Source organism: Lepidochelys kempii, chromosome 11 (genome assembly GCF_965140285.1).
Source record: "Lepidochelys kempii isolate rLepKem1 chromosome 11, rLepKem1.hap1, whole genome shotgun sequence".
Lineage (NCBI taxonomy): Eukaryota > Metazoa > Chordata > Testudines > Cheloniidae > Lepidochelys > Lepidochelys kempii.
Window position 1 is genome coordinate 60,463,801 of NC_136390.1, and position 17,388 is coordinate 60,481,188.

The window sequence follows — 17,388 nt, forward strand, 5'->3', positions numbered from 1 at the left end:
ATTTTTGAGGGGACACAGCTATCCATCAGTCCAGATTGTACACTGGGTAATGTTACAGTGGGATATCTCCTCTTTGGAGCAAAATTAGGTAAGATAGTGGCAGAAAATACTGCAAAATACAAACAGTCCCTACCTTCTGCATTGAGTGCTTTAAGAAGGAAATAAAAACCTGACTTCAGGCAAAGATGCTCCTCACAAAAGTCTCAGAGGAAGGCCAGCAGACCTGCCAAGGAAAAGTCTTGGGATGTAGGCTCGAGCAGAAACCCCAGAGGAGGCTCCACAGCTTCCAAAACCCCATTAAGACAACAAGTGCCTCTACCCAGATCTGAACAGAAGAGGCAAAATCACCCATTTCTCAGAGGAATGGTCTGCATCAACCACAGACAAGCCAGTGAGTCAAGGTTACTCCCTGGAGATACGGGCTTCACCCTATCCCTTCTTCATCCAGTCTCCCATCTCAGCAACTCTACCAATGCAAACTGGTCTGGAACAAGATCTCTCATCTCCTGAACATAGGAACAATAGAACGAGGTTCCCTCATAAGAGAAGTTCTCACAGTTCTTCTACTTATCATCCAGAAACCCAAGGGGGGGGAGGGGTGGAAGGGTCAGAGTCATCCTTGACCTCAAGAGGCTTAACAAGCGAATGAGGGAAACAAACTGTTGGATGAAGACTCTACTTTTACAGTGTCTTCCCTATCTCAAAGAAACCTCCTGACCTTAGTGGATTTGGCAGATGCTTATTTCCAAATTCCCATACATCCATGTAATTGCAGGCTTCTGAGATTTGCTTATGGAACAGATCACTGACAATACCAAAAGCTCACTTTCAGTCTCTGCTTGGCCCCCAGTGTCTTTACAAAGATGCCTGGGGTGACCATAGCCAGGTTCACGTCACGCACACTCACCTATACCCCTTCCTGGACATCATTCTAATAAGCGCCTCAATCCAGGCTTCAGTGCACAGCACCATGACTCAGATTCTGGATCTATGACATGTGGCCCAGTAATAGCAAAAAAGTTCCTTGATTCCTTCAACAAGGATCACTCACCTGGAAGTGGACATGGGCACCGTGGTGGTGAAGATCTACCCATCACTTGACAGGTTCCAAAAGATCCAGGATCCCTTATCCAAGAGCATGATATCCTAGCTCGGTGTCTTCAGCTACTGGGCTTCCTGGCATCATGCATTGGGATTACTCCATCAACAAGATCACACCTCGGATGTGTCCAGACTTGCCTGCTCAAAGTATGGGACCACTCCCCAAGTGCATGACAGATCAGGTGCTGGTCCCAAATAGGTACTCTGCTCCTTAAGATGGTGCACAGTTCTAGGGTATGTCCACAAGGGCCTCCCCATAGACCTTCCAGATCCTCTGCTTCTCAAAACCAATGCCAGCCTGACAGGTTGGGGACCTGAAACAGCACAAGGAATCTGATGCTGTTTCCTCTTCCCAAGGCTCCAATCTCCTGGCATTGAGAGCTATTAAACTGGACCTATGGAGGGTCCAGAGCCACCTAGAGGGAAATCACATCCTAGTTCAGTCTGACAAGACGACCAGCGTCACATACATTGCTTAACCAAGGAGGGACAAGGAGCCTGATGCTACATGCAGAAGCAATACACATAATCAGATGTGAAGAACAGTCTTTCTTCCTTAATAGCACTTCACATAAAAGGAGACCTGAACCAAAAAGTGGATTGGCTGAGCAGATGCAAAGTCAAAAACTTGGAATCATGTCTGAAACAAGAAGTTTTCAACCTGATCTCGCAGAGGTTCGGTCTGCTGTCAGCCAACCTGTTAGCAAATCAAAAGGAACCCAAAAAGTCCAAAGAACTACACCCGAAAAATAGATGCTCTAGCACACAAATGGCCCTAAGGCCTGGTATGCACATACCTATCCTTCCCATTGCTAGGGAAAGTATCCGGACAAAGTGGGAACAAGCCGTGATTATAGTGATAATCCCGCACTGGCCAAGGAGACTCTGGTTTTATGACCCAATAGAGCTGAAACGGGAACCAATATCACAGCTACTAGTGAGACCAGACATTCTTTTCCAGGTCCTCTTCTCCTTCCAGACCAACGTCCACTCTCAGCCTGGCTATTGAAAAAGAAGTGTTGGCAACACTCTGCCTCTATTCCAGTCATAAGAGATTTGGCTCTCATCCACGAGAGTCTCTACACTAAAAGCCTACTCCTCCATCCGGGCCAAGGTCAGTGTCTGGTGCCAGGAGCACACTGCAGTAAGGTGCAGGGATCCCAGCTATTTCAGACTTCCACCAAGAAGGCGTGGACAAAGATCTTCAGCCAGGTATCAGCTCTCAGTAGCATTCTAGTAGCAGGATCCTTGTGTTCCTCAGTGAAGAACCCCCAAGTATCCAGGTTCAAGAGTAGTGAGATTGGCCAAACTGGTGGTCAGGTCAGTCTTCCCAAAATGGGACCTACCACTGGTGTTGAAAGCCCTAATAGTTCACTACTTCAGCCCTATGACTTCAGTATCAGCATTCTATCTCTCCATCAAAACGTGTTTATTGGTCATCATTAGGTCTGTTAGGTGATTATCCCAGGTGGCAGCCTTATCTATGCAGGAAACTTACTGCATGTTCCAGGATAAGGTGGTGCTGAGAACTCCACAGACACTTCTCCCCAGAGTGAACTCTCCTTTCGTTGTCTCCCAGGATATTATCTTTCCTTCATTCTGCCCCAGGCTACTGCATTCAACTGAGAAACTGTGGCACAATTTTGATGTCAGATGTAACAGAACTGTGGGAGATGCTGCTAGCAGAAAGGAAATTATTGGATAGGAAAATTTACATTACTGTTCGTTTTCTTCCCCCCCCCCCCCCCCACCACCACAAATTGTCCTCAGGACAACTGAGAGACTGACTTGCCTTTCTGCTATTGCTTAACAGAGGGGTGGGAAAGGGCTTTCTTTCCATGTGACAAGAACAATTCCCCCTCCCCCTCATTTCTGTATTTTAATTACTCTTTCCAGAATTTCAATTAGTTTTATATATTATCTGAAACCATCACTCCTGGAGACGTTATAAGAGCTAGAGTGGCCTTTGGGGAGTCCATTGATTGCCCATTTCCCTCAACGGTTGAAAGAAATACTCAGGTGAAGGCTGCATTGCCCAAGACTCCTGAGGAAATTCTATTTCATCTGTATATATCATCACTACACCTTTTCTCCAGTTCCCTTCCCCTCTCCCCGAGTAGAACTGCCATGTACGAGTAAGCCTTATCACTTCCCAATTCATTAGCAGTACCCAGGCCCTAGTTCCACAACCTTCTACTCCCAGCTATCAACCCTGGGCTCAGACTTCAACTGTTTCCCAGTCTCGCCTTGCTCTTGTTCCCCAACCAGCATACCAGCACTTCAAAGAAAGTTTACCACTGGGACGCTACTTGCCTTCCCTTCCCTTCTCCTCCCTACTGCCCCCAAATCCTTTGACTATTTTGAATAGAAGAAAGGTCACCAGATCTACCTTGACCATGTAGAACTATTGTAGACCTTCCCCAATGCAATGTGTGGTAGGAACTAGGCAGGCCCCTAACAGTGTTAACACAAAACTCTTCTGCGTACAGAGGTATGTAAATTCTTGCCTCTCAGGGCTTGTTTATGCTTACTGGAGGATAAGCACTATGGCGATTAATGCATCAGTAGTTGATTTAGCGAGTCTCGTGAAGACCCACTAAATCGACCGCCAATTTCTCTCTCGTTGACTCCTGTACTCCACCTGATCGAGAAGAGTAAGGGGAGTCGACAGGAGAGCATCTCCTGTCGACGTGGCATAGTGTGGACCCCGTGGTAAGTAGATCTAAACTACGTCGATTTGAGTTACGCTATTCACGTACCTCAAATTGTGTAGCTTAGATCGACCTTTCCCTTTAGTGTAGACAAGGCCTTGGTGTGCAGCAAAAGCGTGTGCATCAGAAAAGGTCCTCAGCCCGCACCCAGCACCTTGCTACAGATCAAAGACTCTTGGACTTGTTTTGATACAGAAGCACATCTGTAATAGATAACACTTTTTGCATCCGTCTTGGTGTAGTTACTTATATGAAGTATTTCAATATTAGCCTGAAAACGAACTGCTGCAAGCAAAATGGAGCTCCAGTCTAAAGTTTCTGCTTATCCTGACAAGCACGAACATGGAATCTCATTAATTCCTACATTCATTTTCAAAGAACGTGACCAATTTTTGGTTTTGCTTTTCTTCATATTTTATGTCCAAATGACATTTCTGTTTAGCAATACAGTATAGATTTCCATGATGCACCAGTGAGTGTCTATTTGAACAATGTGTTAAATGGGCTTGTAGAGAGGTTTCTTCTATCCCCCGCAGCAACCTTGTTGCTGTGTCTTTGTGATCCAGAGCTGAGAGTAGCATGATTTGCTAGAATTTGGGGGGTGTCAGTCACAAGTACCAAGAATCCCTTGTCTTGCACTAAGAAGAAAATTAGGGCCTCCATTGTGGCTTGCAAAGAGTCTTGGGGAACTTGAGGGTTATGTCTTAATGAACAGCCCCATCTGTCTGGGGCTAATCTGACCCCACACCAGGTACCTGGCTTTAGTTATGACCCTACCACCGCCAAACTGGGATGGGGGCAGGTACGCTCATGCACCTGAATCACACATCATCCACTCACCTAATTACAACAAGATTTACATCATACCCTAATTCTGCCAATCCGTTAACACTCCTCTTTAAGAAACTTGTTGAATCACAGTAAAGCGCTCCCAGCAACCTGAAGAGCATGCAAACAGCATGAAGGTAAAAAGATACAAACTTGCCCAACCAGATTTAATTTATAAATCAAAATAAAAAAATAAGAAGTTACTGTACATGTGGGGGAGTGCGTTCTCCAGCATGCTGCAGGTGATCATGTAATGAGGTGTTAAATCTCTCCCACTCTTAAAAGGATCAAAATATAGAGGTGAGCTCTACTTGTTCCCTTTTTAACAAAATACTTATTCTATTTAACAATACAATGAAAAATTCTGTCTCTACAGAGGAGTAGCTGGGTAATTCTTCTGCATCTCTACCTGGTTTATAGTTTTACAGCTTCTGAAACTGATGAATAAAATGGCTCCTTGTTAGAATAACTGCTACTCTAATGGCATATACTGTAAGCCAGCTTCAGCTGTGATTACCACCTCTGCAGCCCCTCTAAAGTACCTGCAGTTACAAACAAAGGCAGAATTTGGCCTGTGCTTTCTTGTCTAAGGCTAATTGAATGAATAGGCTGTGTCCTGCCCGTGGTATCGGCCTTTTGTGCTGCTCTGTCAGTGCAAAGAGGCTATAAAGCCAGTTTAACCAGGTACCCAGGGATCCTCTCAGCTCTCTCACAGCTAGTCTACTGGCTCTGTCTTTCCTGGCCTACCAGAGAGGGAATAGCCTGTAAAAAGTGGATGTGACTGGAGTACTCCTGTGCTCTGGCCCTTGGAACCACAGGCAGCTTAGTGCAATTTAGAGTAGCCCTGAGGCTGTTCAAAGTTGTGCTGGGAGCCAAACGTGCCCATGCCTTTCCCCAGGATCAGGAAGTCACAAAGACAATGTAAAACCACCTCTGCTCCCTCCCCATTAGTCCAGCCTCTAACTGGCCAGATTAGAGGGTCTGGCCTGAGATGTACAATCTTCCTGAGGGTTAATGAAGGTCCTGTGAAAGAGCCAAGGTACTATCTGTTCTGAAGTATTTTCAGGAAATTAACATCTTCACATTGACGTAAGGTAACTCTTTTTTTGGGGGGAAGGGGCATGCAGGAAAGTAACTAGTCTGATCTAGCTTTGCTTGTCTTGTAATTTTGTCTTGATGAAACTGAGCCTTTTCAGTGTTGATCCTGAACAGCTCGCCATATTTTCATATGAACATTGAAAATAGCCATAAAACCAAGGCATCAAAGATAAAGTGACTTTCCTCTAATGCTCTCCACAGCACCCTTAATACTTTCTCTGTAGTTTGGGACTATACTGTCTGACATTATGATTACAGTTTCTATGTTGTTTCGATGTCTGGATTAGAATCTGAAATCCTCTCTTGAAAAGCATGAGGAAGTAAGGTTCTGTATTTTAAGGCCGCTGTCGTGAGACATAATACGAGCTTGCCCATTGGGTAACTGTAGTCAAGCGTTGAGGAGTTCATCATCTGAGCGCCCAATGGCATCTGGATTTGAAAGGGGATCCAGGTCTGCAAACAGACTGAACCAGGCTGACATATCTTGGTTACTGCTCGCCATAGCTAGAAAAAATATCAAATAAAATTACATTCTTGAACTGCTCTTTGACCCAACCAGACCTTTTATGTAATAAAATATTTAAGTTGGCCTTATCACATTTATTTAGTAAAATGAATTGGATAATTGCTATATATTCTCTTTAATCAAAGACCATAGATACTGGACTAAATTAACAACTCCATTAGCACTTCAGAACAGCTTATTCAATAATGAAGATAAATTATTAGCTTATCTGCTATTCCACAAAGTGCATGAAAGCTAATTTTCAATAAATGCACTGTAAAATGGTTTGAAGTGTTACTGAAACAAAAACCTTCATTAGTATCCCCCCAAAAAACAGTTCATAATGCAAAGATGAAAATTTAGACACAAAATCCACTCCAAACTTTTTCTCTGCCCCTTAAGTATATGCAGTACATTACTGGAGTGTGTCACTGTGGCAAACGTCAAATACTATATGCTAAGAGTGTTTGTTTTTCCTCTTGAAAAATAAAAAATTATAGGTCCAGTTTTGTTCCTATGCCAAGTGCTTCTTAGTGTTCTGTCCTGCTGCCCATCGCTATAGTATCTGATTATCTCATTTGGATGTTGAGAGTAGGGGAAAGAAAATAGATTTGTGCCATTTTTGGCATCTTCTGAGGCACAAAGGTCTGATTTTTTTCTAAAATAAGTTTGTTTTTTTCCCCTACTTATTTTTTACATGAGAAATTCAGGTCTTTTCTACCCTGTTTTTCCTGGAAGACATCATGGACATTTGGAGAACCAGTAGAATAATGACATCACAGGTACCAAGACTGTGAGAATGCATTCCCACATTTCCCTCCATGTGCCCAGAAGGACAGACAAGTTTTCCAACAATTCACTGGGGAAAAAATCACAGAGAAGCTCAGTCTACTGAAGCACGAAACCATGGTGTAGCAGGGTGGTTACCTGCTCTGGCCCTGACGGGGCTGAGGCCAGCCCTGGGAGAGGGCTGGGGCTGTAGGGGAAAAGCCCAGGCTGATTAAGGGAGCAGCCACAGCTGTGGCCAGCGCAATCAGGCCCAGCTGGCCCTTATAAGAGGCTGTGAGCCAGAAGCCCAGTCAGTCTCCCTCTGCTTGTAGAGGGAGAAGGGTCTGGCTGTAAGGTACAGAGCAGGACACTTAGATTGGAGCAGGGCTGGGGAAGGGCCAGAGGAGCTGGGAGCTCCAGACTGGAAAGCCTCAGGCTGCAGGCCTGACTACTGGCCGAATAGGTGCAGGGTTGCAGTGGGGCAGCCCATGGGTAGGCGGAGGCAGCAGTTCCAAAACCCCCTTGCCTGTGATGAGTGGCATATACACTGCAGTCTGCCCCCGATCCAAGGGGCTAAGTGGGGACTGGCAGTAACCCAGACTGAGGCGAGGTGAGGTTAAAGGGTGGGGGTTTCCCTGGGTGGGGAGACCCAGAACCTGAGAGTGTGGGGGTACTGCCAGGGGGGCAGCACCCCAGAGAAAGGGACCCAGGGCAAGCAGTAAGGTGGATCACCAGCCTGTAGAGGGTGCTCCAGTGGCTGGACGAGCTAATTCCCAACCACTACCATCAGGAGGTGCCGCAGGGGTGAGTCCGAAGCTTTACACATGGGATATGCTTCCAGAAGTCCTAGCCCCTCACCTCAGTGAGTACAGCACGAATGTGCACATAATCAAGTGGACATAGTTGGGTAGGGCTTTGCAGTGTGGCCACGCAGATCTGGGGTAGGCCAACCAGGGTGCTCCCTGGCTGCCATCTGAGTTAACTCTGTAGTGAAGACATACCTTAAGTAAGCAGTCTTACTGATGCACATTGAGGAGTAGAATCTAGTTCCCTTTCAAATTGTATTACAGTGAAAGGCACACTTCATTTGCATACAAATGCAACCACGGATGTTTTTTGTTTTGTTTTTTAAATCAAAACTCTGTGGGTTTTATAAATTTAGTGAAACATGGAACATTATTATATATAAGGTATTTATAACTTCATTTTAAAAAAATTAACGCTGGTTATGTAAGCATTAATTTCAAATAAAACAGTAGTAAAAATTATATCATCCCTATTGAAGAAAGCTCCCTTCTTGCTCTCTGGTTGGATTAAATCTTCTCACTGTAAACAGCATGTAAATTCTCTGGATCAAGCGAAACATGCAGACACATGAAACTGAGAAGGGTTTGTTATACACCAGCACATGCACTGCAGTTGCTGTATAGACTCTCAGCTCTCCAAGTTACTTTGGACTCTACATCTGCTGACAGCAAGACACTGGTTGATATAGCCAGTAAATTACTGAAAATATGACCATAAGTGTACAGTATCTTTTACAAGTCAGACCCCCAAATTCCAATCCCATTTTGAAAGTGTTTACATTAGTTACTGGTGAGCTGGTATTGATATGATGCTACAGTCTTTGCTGGAAGATACTAGCATCCAACCTTGAAATAAAGTACAGAAGGATAGTGTTCACAGATCCATGTGCTAAAGTAAATATCCAGGTTCTATTTTAACTGTTCAGTACTGAGAGATGTGGACAAACATATTGCTACTTTCAGAGTTATCTTGTCTCTCCCCAGCAAAGTATTCTGTTTGCAATAATAAACCAAAAATGTTACATATGAAACACTGCTTATGAAGAAATCTCGCTTCTGCAAAGATACAGAAATAACTTACATGTTGGTGGTATCTTTGGAGTGCTGTGTGAAGGGAATGGCTGATTACCAGGCAGTGAGTGGGTAAGAGACTGCACAGATTCTGAGTGAGATGTCCAGCCTTAGAGGAAAAAGTAATGGATTACCGAGCAACAACCACATACCAAAGATATTGTAAAACATCATTTGAGTGCAACATATAGATCCCACATAGAACACTCAGTGGCGGATTAATGATTTTGTTGCCTCTAGGCCCTGAAATAATTGCCATTGCCGCGCCCTCCCCCCCTCCCCACCTGCGAGCAGCTCCCTGCCCCAGCTCACCTGCACTTCGCCTCCACCTCCTATTCTGAGCGCGCAGCCGGGTCCTGTTTCTCCCTGCTCCCTGCCAGAGCTTGTGCGCAAAACAGGTTTGCAAAGGAGGGGAAGAGGGAGGGAACACAGTGCGCTCAGGAGAGGGGGCGGGGATTTGGGAAAGGGTACCAATGGGGCAGGGAGGGGGCGGGGAAGGGGTGGAGTTGGGCAGGGCCAGGAGCAGAGGGCATGAACCAGTGCTGGGGGAAGCAACCTCTGGCTGCTATTATAAATTTGCCGCCCCAGGCCTAGGCCTTGTCGGCCTAGGCATTAATACGCCGCTGAGAACACTGATTATGTTGTGGTAAATGCAATGAACTATGAACTTGCACTAACGCTGATAGGATTCAGACTTTTTGCTTTGGATAGCCTAAGGATATATTAACCACCTACAAAATGTTAAATGTATCAACAGTAATCCCCTCCTACTTTTTAGGAGAGTTCTGGATGTCCCACAGTTGCAAACATGCTACAGTGTGATACTTAATATTCCCAAAGTATATTTCATACTGCTATTTCTGTTCTTGATTACACAAGTGTAAACCAAGATAAACTGAAGGTAATCTGGATTTACACTTTTGTGTAACTGAACACAGAATTTGCCCCAACATTTTCATTGAATTTTCTAGAAGAAATTGGAAATTCTAGGGTAACTCAAACTCAACAGTTCAGTTCAAAGTCTGTATCTGACATTTTTTACTATATTATAAAACGGTAGAAATAAAAGGCAGAAAATATAAATATTTAAAATGTCTAAACTGTGTGTATTTTATAGATAGAGTGTGTGGTCACCAAAAGTAAGGACAGTGGAGATTTTTCTCAACATGTGCTATCAAGTTAGCAGATTTCGCTCATATTTTGTGGATTCAAAAGCACTATTGTATACATGACAAATTCAGGACTTGTGCAAGTTTTACCCACATAAATAATCCTTTTTCATGCAAGCAGTCCCATTGACATCATGAGGGCTATTCACATAAGGTTGGAAGATCAAGACCTACCTTAATAAATTGCAGAGCTACATGTTTCCAAATCTGAATTAATAGATTTTGGTTATGTCTATAAATTGCCAGACGGTAAGCACACTATTTTTGGAAAGAAGCAAAATTTTGTTATTGGAAAGGGTGATGATTTACAGATTTCCTGGCTGGATTAGTTAATATTCTGAGCTTCATCACAGCAGTACTTGCCCAACCTCTAGTGCAATATCATTACTGCAAGAATGTTCTTTTTAGTCCCTAATATCTTTGCACCCAATTTTTTTCTATGGAAGTTTTGCCAGTATTGTCAAATGGAAGAAGCACCTGGCCTTTTGTACAAACATAAAAAAGATATCTATAGTTTGAGTATTTCAGATGCTTACTACTGAAGCCTCCAGTAGCATGAAGGCCAAGGTCAAAGAGCTGTGAAGGTAGGAATCCAGATGAACTAGGCAGAGGTTCTGAATCTGTAGCAGGATTCTGTGAAAGGAGACTGGTATGAGGACTCCCAAACACATTTTGACATTCCTGGACGATCTCTCCAGCACTTGCAGAATAGGGACTCAGTATGTTATCCGGGAATGACAGCTCTTTGTCAAAATCTTCTCCTTCCAAAGAATCTACCAGCAGATTGCTTGAAACTGAAGGAGGAAAGAAAGTAAGTGGGAAGAGCATTTTTTGAGAAAATAATAGCATAGACTGTGGTCTTCATGATTACTAAATTCCTGCTAATTTTTTTTATATCAAATGAAGGGTCATATTCTGCTCTTACAACTATGTGCCCATAAGTTCACTCTGACTTATACTTCCGTTATTGAAAGCAGGATGTGGCCCAAAATATGAATTCATATTGCATGGAAGACAAGATAACAAGATAGACCCTCACATCTGCATGTGGTTTTACTGAAGTTAGTGGGTCATAAAGGGTGGTAGCTATGTTGGTGGGACATACTCTCCCACCAATATAGTACTGTGTACATGAGCGCTTATGCCCCCAGAACTTATGTCACTCAGGGTGGGTGGGGGGGTTTAACACCCCTGAGGGACACAAATTTTGCAGACATAAGTGCTAGTATACACGTGGCCTTCCTGTGGATGCCTGAGACTCCAAGTGGGCAGTGGCTGCTCCTGTGAGTCAAAGCCATGTAAGGGCATGTGACTTGCTCATGTGACCTTGGATTCCATCTTGTGCCTGTACTTTTCCACAAGCTGTGCTGTGGGCTTTGTTTGGGACAGTAAAATTTCATCCACATGGGAAAGGGTATAAAGACCCTGGAAACATCTGCTTCACTTCTTTGGACTGGACTTCTAACAAAGAAGCTCTAAACAAGGACTGATGACCCCTCAAGGTTTTTGGCTACTTTCCAGCATAGGTGCCAACTCTGTGGGTGTTCCAGGGCTGGAGGACCCATGGGGAAAAATTGGTGGATCCTCTGCAGCCACCAGCAGCTCCCCACCCTGCCGTCCCGCCCCAACTCGCCTCCGCTCCATCTCCTCCCCTGAGCGTGCCACCACTCCATTTCTCCCCCCTCCCTCCTAGCCCTTGCTGCCACAAAACAGCTGTTTCACGTGCCAAGCAATGGGAGGGAGGGGGGAAGAGGGGGAACATGGTGCTCTTAGGGAAGAGGCGGGGCTGGGGTGGGAATTTGGGGAGGGGTTGGAATGGGGGCGGGGAAGCGGTGGAGTCGGGGCAGGGCTGGGGAGGCACGAGCACCCAACGGCACCAGGGAAAGTTGGTGCGTATACTTTCCAGAGAGACTTCTGCAAACTAGCAGTTTATTCCACCACTGCTTCAAACCTGATATAAGAAATGTGCAATCACTTGCATTCATGTGATTTCCTTAACCATTGTAACTCTCTCTTTCTTTTCTCTTATAAATAAATGGTTAGATTTTAGTTACTAAAGGATAGGCAGCAGTGTGATTATTGGGTAAGAGCTGAGTTACATACTAACCTGACTTTGTGGCTGATTTCTTGGGATCAGAAGAACCTTTACTTTGATTAAACTGGTTTTCAATAACCACTCATCATTAAGTCTAGTGTCTGGGTGGTGAAATAAGTGCTGAAATGCCTAAGGTGTCTGCATTTTTGACTTCTTGTTAAACAGTGTGGTGAGCCAGAAGTTTACTTTTGTTACTGGCAAGGTATATCTTATGGTTGAATAACAACCACAAGTCTGGGGTAAGTCTGCCCTGTTTCTCAGAAGTTGGTCCTGAATCTGGCATCCTCAGCTGTGACCCACTGAAACACGGTGACACCTTGTCTTTAAAATAACACCACACATATACCCAGAACTGAACGGGGTATTCAAGGTGACTATGTGCTATTGACTTACTGAAAATAGTATACTGCTATTGTGTGTATTTTCTCTCCTTTTTAATACATCCTAATATCCTTCTGCATTTTTTACAACAGGTCAATGAGGTATTTTCATTGAGCAGTCCAAAGTGAGTAGAGATCTTTCTGAACAACTACAATTAATTTATAACCCAGCAATGTGTGAGAGTAATTCAAATTGTTCCTTTCTGTGAGACTCTTCAGCACCCAGAATGGGGTCTCTGTGGTCATGTTACACCACATCCCAGCTTCCCTAATGAAAGGAGGCAATACTTCTCTGGGAGGTAGAAATATAGGATGCAGAGGAAAGGGCAGTCAAGGAAAGGAGGCAAAACAACTACACCTAGTTCTCAAAAGCACATAAAAGGCAGGTAGTCTCCTAGGAAGATTGTTGCTGGTAGGAGACCAGTGCTTTGGACTCCCCCAAGGAATTGTTGCAGAACATGGGTGTTTATTTTGCATTATCAAAAAGGGTCACTTGTGTGTGGGAGAACTTTGAAATTTGGCCTGGCCATTCTCCACTGTGCATTCTCTTTCACTTATCTATGCTCAATTTTTATGCCACAGTGTTGCCCAGTTGACTGAGTTTATTGGGTCTCTAAAGTTCCTGAGTCCTTCCTTGTTTTGACTAACCTAAATAATTATCATCTGCAATTGTTGACTGCACTGTCTGTTCCCTTTTCCAGATTATAAATAAATATATTCAACACTATTCATCCCAATATGGATCCTTGGAGTTATCCCACTTTTAACCTACTTTCATGTTGAGAATTTAACATTTCTTAGTTTCTAATCCATGACCGAACTTTACTTTTCTCCCTATGACTACTTAGTTGCCTTAATTGTTTCTCTCTCTTGAGAAACTTTTAAGTGAACGAAGCAGGTCAGTGAACAAGGTAGGTCTTTATTTGGCTGAAAAAACAGGAACTTCTTAGGTCTTTTTCTATACACGGGAATTGCCCTGATTCAACAAACTGTGTAGATACGGGGGTGTTGACACTCATGTTCATACAAGGGCAAGCTCGAGTTTGTACCCATTTCACTAATTGAGGGCCATATAAACCACGATTAGCTCAATCCATCCTAAGGCTGGCTGGCTTGCCCTTGCCTACACTTAGGAGTCAACTCACTGGTGCAGCTACAGAGACAGCTAAATTGGGGCTATTCCATGTGTGTAGACAATGCCTTAGAGACAGTATGGCTGGGCCTTGTAAGACAGCTTCATTTAAGTGCAGAGGAGTAGTTCAGGGGCTAGAGATTATCAGACTTGCCGCTACAGTAGAACCTCAGAGTTATGAACACCTCAGGAATGGAGGTTGTTCATAATTCTGAACAAAACATGGTTGTTTTTTCAAAAGTTTACAACTGAACATTGACTCAACATAGCTTTGAAACTTTACGATAAAGAAGAAAAATACTGTTTTTAACCATCTCAATTTAAATGAAACAAGCACAGAAAGAGTTTCCTTACCTTGCCAAATCTTTTTTTTTAACTTTCCCTTTATTTTTTTAGTAGTTTACGTTTAACAAAGTACTGCACTGCTTTATCCTTGTTTTTGTTTTGTTTTTTGATCTTTGCTGTTGCCTCACTGCATACTTCAGGTTCCAAATGAGGTTTGTGGTTGACTGGTCAATTTGTGACTCTTAGATTCTACTATATATGTTCCTTTACCTGCTACTCTTTGGATCATACACTACTTGGCAAAGATCCTATCAATTCACATGTAAATTCATATTTAATGTTTGTTTCAGTATAATATGGTTGTCTACACTAAGCCATACTAAACTGGGAGGAGTGGTAGATACGCTGGAGGGCAGGGATAGGTTACAGAGGGACCTAGACAAATTGGAGGATTGGGCGAAAAGAAATCTGATGAGGTTCAATAAGGATAAGTGCAGGGTCCTGCACTTAGGACGGAAGAACCCAATGCACAGCTACAGACTAGGGACCGAATGGCTAGGCAGCAGTTCTGCGGAAAAGGACCTAGGGGTGACAGTGGACGAGAAGCTGGGTATGAGTCAACAGTGTGCCCTTGTTGCCAAGAAGGCCAATGGCATTTTGGGACGTATAAGTAGGGGCACAGCGAGCAGATCGAGGGACGTGATCGTTCCCCTCTATTTGACATTGGTGAGGCCTCATCTGGAGTACTGTGTCCAGTTTTGGGCCCCACACTACAAGAAGGATGTGGAAAAATTGGAAAACGTCCAGTGGAGGGCAACAAAAATGATTAGGGGTCTGGAACACATGACTTATGAGGAGAGGCTGAGGGAATTGGATTGTTTAGTCTGCAGAAGAGAAGAATGAGGGGGGATTTGACAGCTGCTTTCAACTACCTGAGAGGTGGTTCCAGAGAGGATGGTTCTAGACTATTCTCAGTGGTAGAAGAGGACAGGACAAGGAGTAATGGTCTCAAGTTGCAGTGGGGGAGGTTTAGGTTGGATATTAGGAAAAACTTTTTCACTAGGAGGGTGGTGAAACACTGGAATGCGTTACCTAGGGAGGTGGTAGAATCTCCTTCCTTAGAAGTTTTTAAGGTCAGGCTTGACAGAGCCCTGGCTGGGATGATTTAATTGGGGATTGGTCCTGCTTTGAGCAGGGGGTTGGACTAGATGACCTCCTGAGGTCCCTTCCAACCCTGATATTCTATGATTCTATGGAGAGGAAGAGTCTCTGAGATTTTCTAAAAACTCTTGTCATGTCCAAATAGAAGGTCAAGGATCTCCTCATGTCAAGCATATGGAGGATGGTTTTCCTAATATCCTGATGAGGTTTGGGATAAAAGGTTGGAAGGTGAAGGAGTTGGTTCATGTGAAGTGCGGAAGTCATCTTGGGAATGAACTTCGGATGTGGTCTAAGCATAACTTTGTCAGGGAAGAAAACTGTAGAGGGTTGTACGCCATCCGAGCCCCTATTTCCCTTATCCTTCTTGTCAAGGTGATGGCAATCAGGAACGCTGTCTTCATGGAGATGTGAGTTAAAGGACAAGTGGCCATGGGTTCAAACGGCGGTCTGGTCAGTCCTTTTAGTACGAGGTTGAGATCCCATTGTGGGGCAGGAAGCCTGGGTTGAGGAAAGAGGTTCGCTATGCCTTTGAGAAACCTCTTAGTAGTCGTGTCGGAGAAAACGGAGTACCTTACTACCTGTAAGTAGAGTCATCGGTGGACATAGCACTTGTTGTGACAGGTAAGGATACCATGTCTGGGCCAGCCAGGAGCAGTCAGTATGATGTTTGCTTTTTATTTTCAAGAGGACTTTCACAGGGAATGGGGGAAAGGTGTAAAGAAGGCCCTTGTCTCATAAGAGGAGGAGAAAGTCGCCCAGGGAGTGTTGTCCAATCCCCACTCTGAAGCAGTACTGTGGACATTTCTTGTTTTGGTAAGTGGCAGACAGGTCTATTGTCTGTGTCTCCCATTGCCCCCATTCATGGTCATGTGGAAATTTGTGACTGAGACTGTCTGCTGTCGTGTTGTGCACTCCCAGTAGATAGGCTGCTGATAATCTGACATTGTGGGAAATGCACCAGTTCCATAGCTTTCGTGCTTCCATGCACAGGGAGGGTCATCTAGCCCCTCCTTGTTCGTTTATGTAATACATGCAGGCCATATTGTCCATCATGACTTCTGTGTGCATGTCTCTGATCAGCAGGATGAAGTGAGCACACGTATTCCCTGACCACTCCGAGTTTGAGCAGGTTGATGTGAAGGCATGTCTCAGATGGAGACCATTTGCCCTGCACTGTGCGATTGCTGAGATGTGAGCCAAATCCTATGAAGGATGCATCAGTAGTCAGGGGCAGGCTGAACAAACAGGATTCCCGTGCAGACATTTATTGGGTCTTTCCACCAATTCAGGATTGTTTGATTTTGCTGGGCATCAGTAGTAGCTTGTTTATGTTCTCTGTTCCATCTGTAAACTGAACCATGCTTGGAGGCATCTCATGCTCAGTCTGGCATGAGCTATAACTGATGTGCCCGTGGCCAGATGCCCCAGAGCCTGGAGGCAGTGTCTAGCTGAAATTTGGGGTCCTCATCCTGCAGATGACCCCTCTGGATGTCGCTATGATCGCATTACATATGATGGAATATCTGGTTTTTGCGTTGCTTTTTTATAAACCTAGGGAACTCCATCCCTAGAGCACAGTCCATCATATGTACTGAATGAGACTTCAGTCCTATGGAAACAATAGTATCATAATGTATATGCACAAGGACGCTGAAGTAAGATTGTACAGGCATATAGTTAGCTCACGAAAGCTTATGCTCAAATAAATTTGTTAGTCTCTAAGGAGCCACAAGTACTCCTTTTCTTTTTGTGAATACAGACTAACACGGCTGCTACTCTGAAACCTGTTTAAAGATATAGTATGCAAGATCAGGACTATAAAATATACATTGGTGTGTGGCAACCTAATGGTTTTATAGGCATGTATTTGGAGTGACTTAATTACTTGTGTCACCCAATCAAATGACCTGAAATCCAAAAAATATATATCTTACCTGCTTCACTTTCCAAATGGATAGAAGTTTCCTCATCCAACAAATTTAACCTGATTCAAAAACCAAAGAGAATTTGTCAGATTGAGGGCTAAGATGCAAGATGTGTTGAAATGTTAGTGGCTCAACACTAAAGAGAGAATTAAGACCTACTTTTCCTCTTGCTAATGTTGGTTTTACATTTACGATTTCAGTGAGGTAGTTCTGGCTTTACACTGGTATAAGTGAGAGGAAAATCTGGCTCCTTGTCTCAAAATGTATACGGCTAAAGCCAAGTCTTGAAAAGACTGAACTCCCTTAATTCCCAATAATTGTTCAGCACTTCTATAAACTACACCATTTATTAA

At 43.9% G+C, this 17,388-nt stretch overlaps 2 protein-coding genes across 8 annotated transcripts in view; one reads left to right on the top strand and one right to left on the bottom strand.

Moving 5' to 3' along the window:
- FAM117B (family with sequence similarity 117 member B) overlaps window positions 1-17,388 on the top strand; it is a 118,617-nt gene that overhangs the window by 96,332 nt on the left and 4,897 nt on the right. The window contains exon 8 of one of the 4 annotated variants that reach the window (XM_073306454.2): window positions 12,626-14,060. The exons of the other annotated variants lie outside the window; for them this stretch is intronic. Within the exon in view, the coding sequence (XP_073162555.1) occupies window positions 12,626-12,647 (22 nt within the window). The 3' untranslated portion in view covers window positions 12,648-14,060. Of the gene's footprint in view, window positions 1-12,625; window positions 14,061-17,388 lie in introns of those variants that run through there. 4 annotated transcript variants of the gene reach the window in all.
- Window positions 4,800-17,388, bottom strand: part of ICA1L (islet cell autoantigen 1 like) — a 55,344-nt gene continuing 42,755 nt past the window's right edge. For all 4 annotated transcript variants that reach the window (XM_073306460.1, XM_073306457.1, XM_078848023.1 and 1 more), the window contains 4 exons: window positions 17,045-17,094; window positions 10,594-10,851; window positions 8,899-8,997; window positions 4,800-6,242 (listed from right to left, as the gene is read on the bottom strand). In XM_073306460.1, coding sequence (XP_073162561.1) covers window positions 6,127-6,242; window positions 8,899-8,997; window positions 10,594-10,851; window positions 17,045-17,094 — 523 coding nt within the window. In that variant the 3' untranslated portion in view covers window positions 4,800-6,126. The remainder of the gene's footprint in view (window positions 6,243-8,898; window positions 8,998-10,593; window positions 10,852-17,044; window positions 17,095-17,388) is intronic.